Source organism: Sinocyclocheilus rhinocerous, unplaced genomic scaffold (assembly GCF_001515625.1).
Source record: "Sinocyclocheilus rhinocerous isolate Xijiao unplaced genomic scaffold, SAMN03320098_v1.1 scaffold5255, whole genome shotgun sequence".
NCBI lineage: Eukaryota > Metazoa > Chordata > Actinopteri > Cypriniformes > Cyprinidae > Sinocyclocheilus > Sinocyclocheilus rhinocerous.
The window spans coordinates 107,217-109,970 of NW_015649278.1; the positions used below are offsets into that span (position 1 = coordinate 107,217).

Genomic DNA, 2,754 nt, shown 5'->3' on the forward strand with positions numbered 1-2,754 from the left:
GAAAAAAAAAAAAAAAAAACCTCTAACATTGAAGATAAACTTCTCTCATGCTATTTGTAACTCTAAGAATGAAGATACTTTTTTCTCATGTTATTTGTATGTTAAGTTTTTTTTCTACATTTTTCTATGTCACACCATAGGACACAGTCCAATTTTTATTTGTTGACTACCCATATGCACAGTATATCTCGATTTTGCATGATTTCTGTGAGGGTAGGTTTAGGGGCGGGGTTAGGTGTGGTCATTCATACGAATTCGTATGAATTAGCCACCTATAGCAAATTGCTGTGAGATTGGGTTGGACCCAAGCGGCAGCCTTCCGGTCTCTCTCGTGAAACCAACACGGAAGTGACTAAAACTGCAATTCATCGACTGGCCGCTAGAGGCTGGCTCCAAAAGGGAGTCAGTCCCATAGACTCCCCATGTTAAAATGCCCAAATTTACAGTAGAAAAAAATATGTTTATAGCCTGGTACAAAAAGTGCTTTTGGTCTATATAGCTAATTTTGACCTTCATGACAACTGTGAGGGGGGTGATTTTTTTTTTATAACTCATCCATTTAAATTATATTAAGCCTTAAAGTCCTGCATAATTAAGGGCGTGGCCACATGAGTGACAGGTGGATTGCCCGCTTGTCGCGCTAGGTGGGCGTGGTTTCAGCAACCAGCTCCACCCACGTCCTGCCTCTTTGCCCATTTTCGATTATCAGTGACGCGATGCCAAGATGGCGACGGCCGGCTCCGCTCACTTTAGGCTTCAAAATGCTCTTCAGAAACCTAGGGGTGACGTCACGGACACTACGTCCATATTTTTATACAGTCTATGGTTGGACCATGTAAAAAGTCCACAAATTGCATTTAAATAAACACGCATTTTGATTGGTAATGACAGTCATACGTCATTTCATGACGACAGACACAACACTGTCATTATTTTTACGCCCGCTGGAGAGCACTAAACTTTAAAACGTAAATATAGGTCGTAATAAGGTGCTTGCACAAATGACCTATAGTGTCGTTTTTTTGTTGGAGGACAGTCTGGTCAAGATTACAAAACGATTCGATTTTCTAAAACACAAGCCACAAAGTCACACAGTCTATATGTATGTTTTATATCTTGATTTATACCCCTAAAAGGACGATGTATCCCTTGAGATACAAACATTTAGAGACAGATTACAAAAAAATATAAGCATTTAATTTATACAATTTCAATGTAAACCTAATAAGCTAAAATATGTGAACTAGATCAACTTTTGTCGGAGAGTGAGTAGATTTCCCACTACAGGCCCTTTCAAGATGAAACCAAGAAATGAGACCTATGCTTTCACTGCTTCTCCCCACAGCTTCTCAAATGTTTATATCCCCCAGGATACGTCGCCCCTTTTAGGGTTAAAACTGTTTCCCTCACACTAGTTCTAGCAGAGTATGTATTTATCATTATTATTATTCAAAATACCAACCCGATCTCATAGCAATTTGTGCATATTTTACGATGTGGCTAATTCACGTTGCAAATACATTCTTTGCAGATAGCTTATACATTATACATTATTTGCATTTTTTTTTTTTTATGAAATTTCATTTTCACAGAAGCTCAACAAATGAAGAATCACCCATCAGTGAAAGTTTCATGAAAATCTTAATTTGAACACCAGTGGAGCTCTTCGTCTTTGCACTGGTCAGATTATATTCATAAAGTCTGTAAGAAGTTGATTTATTATTGAATTAAGGCAGATTTGCATTTTTGTTTCGATGCAGATTGAAAAATGTGAAATTATATAGATATGTGTTATAATACTATATAATAATATTATAATAATACTTCTTAAAAGCAGTAGGTAACACTTGCCTTCTTGGCCAGTTTTTCTATGTTTTCTACAGATGCAGAAGATCCCAAATGCAGCTACAATCAACAGAGATCCAACAACAGCAGCAGAAATCAACACTATCAGAGAGACTGGAGGATGAGAAGAAGACTGTGCTGCAACGTCTAAAGAGAGGCAGTAATGCAATTGTAAAAGTGATTGTGTCAATCTGATCTATAAAAAATACAGAGATCAGGTTAGTAAATAATCACATATATCAGTGCTGCTGTACCTGAACATGTGAGACAGAGTTTGCTGATGTCCAGATGTTTAGAGCCACAGGAAAATGACCTCATGCAGGAAGCTGAGAAAACGGTCACAAACGGGCTCAGACAATTGCTTTTTTAATTAATTAATTAATTAATTTTTAAGAAAAAAGAAAAGAGTCAAGGGACACTCTTTCATGGATTAACCAGATCAATGCAATCTGGCGGCGAAACTTCGGTATTTCGAAATGTTTCGAAACCAATTTGATAGGCTACAGTTTGATACGAGTTCCGAACAACTGAATCGAAACGATTCATAAGCTTCATAGTCCAGGTGATATGTGCAAAATTTGAGGTGATATGTTCACTTTTTCATAAAAGCATAAAACTTGGTACAATTGTACAGGTTAGGGCCCTGAACACTTTCAGAAATGGAGCCATCGCAAAAACGCCTTGTGGTTGCCATGGCGACCATTTTACTTTTCTCTTCTAATCTTATCTCACAGGTAGATCTTTCAGGGTTTCCTGGGGAGGAGAGGTATCCAAAGAACATCAACTGGTCACTGGGGTTCCTCAGGGATCAGTTATTGGACCCCTCCTCTTCACCATATACACTACATCACTGGGACCCATTATACAAGCACATGGTTTCTCCTACCATTGCTATGCTGATGACACACA

At 38.1% G+C, this 2,754-nt stretch overlaps 1 protein-coding gene across 1 annotated transcript in view; it reads left to right on the forward strand.

The window, feature by feature from the left end:
* Positions 1-1,996, forward strand: part of LOC107710491 (uncharacterized) — an 18,182-nt gene extending 16,186 nt beyond the window's left edge. The window contains exon 5 of the mRNA XM_016515278.1: positions 1,884-1,996. Coding sequence (XP_016370764.1) covers positions 1,884-1,996 — 113 coding nt within the window. The remainder of the gene's footprint in view (positions 1-1,883) is intronic.
* Positions 1,997-2,754: the final 758 nt, after the last annotated feature.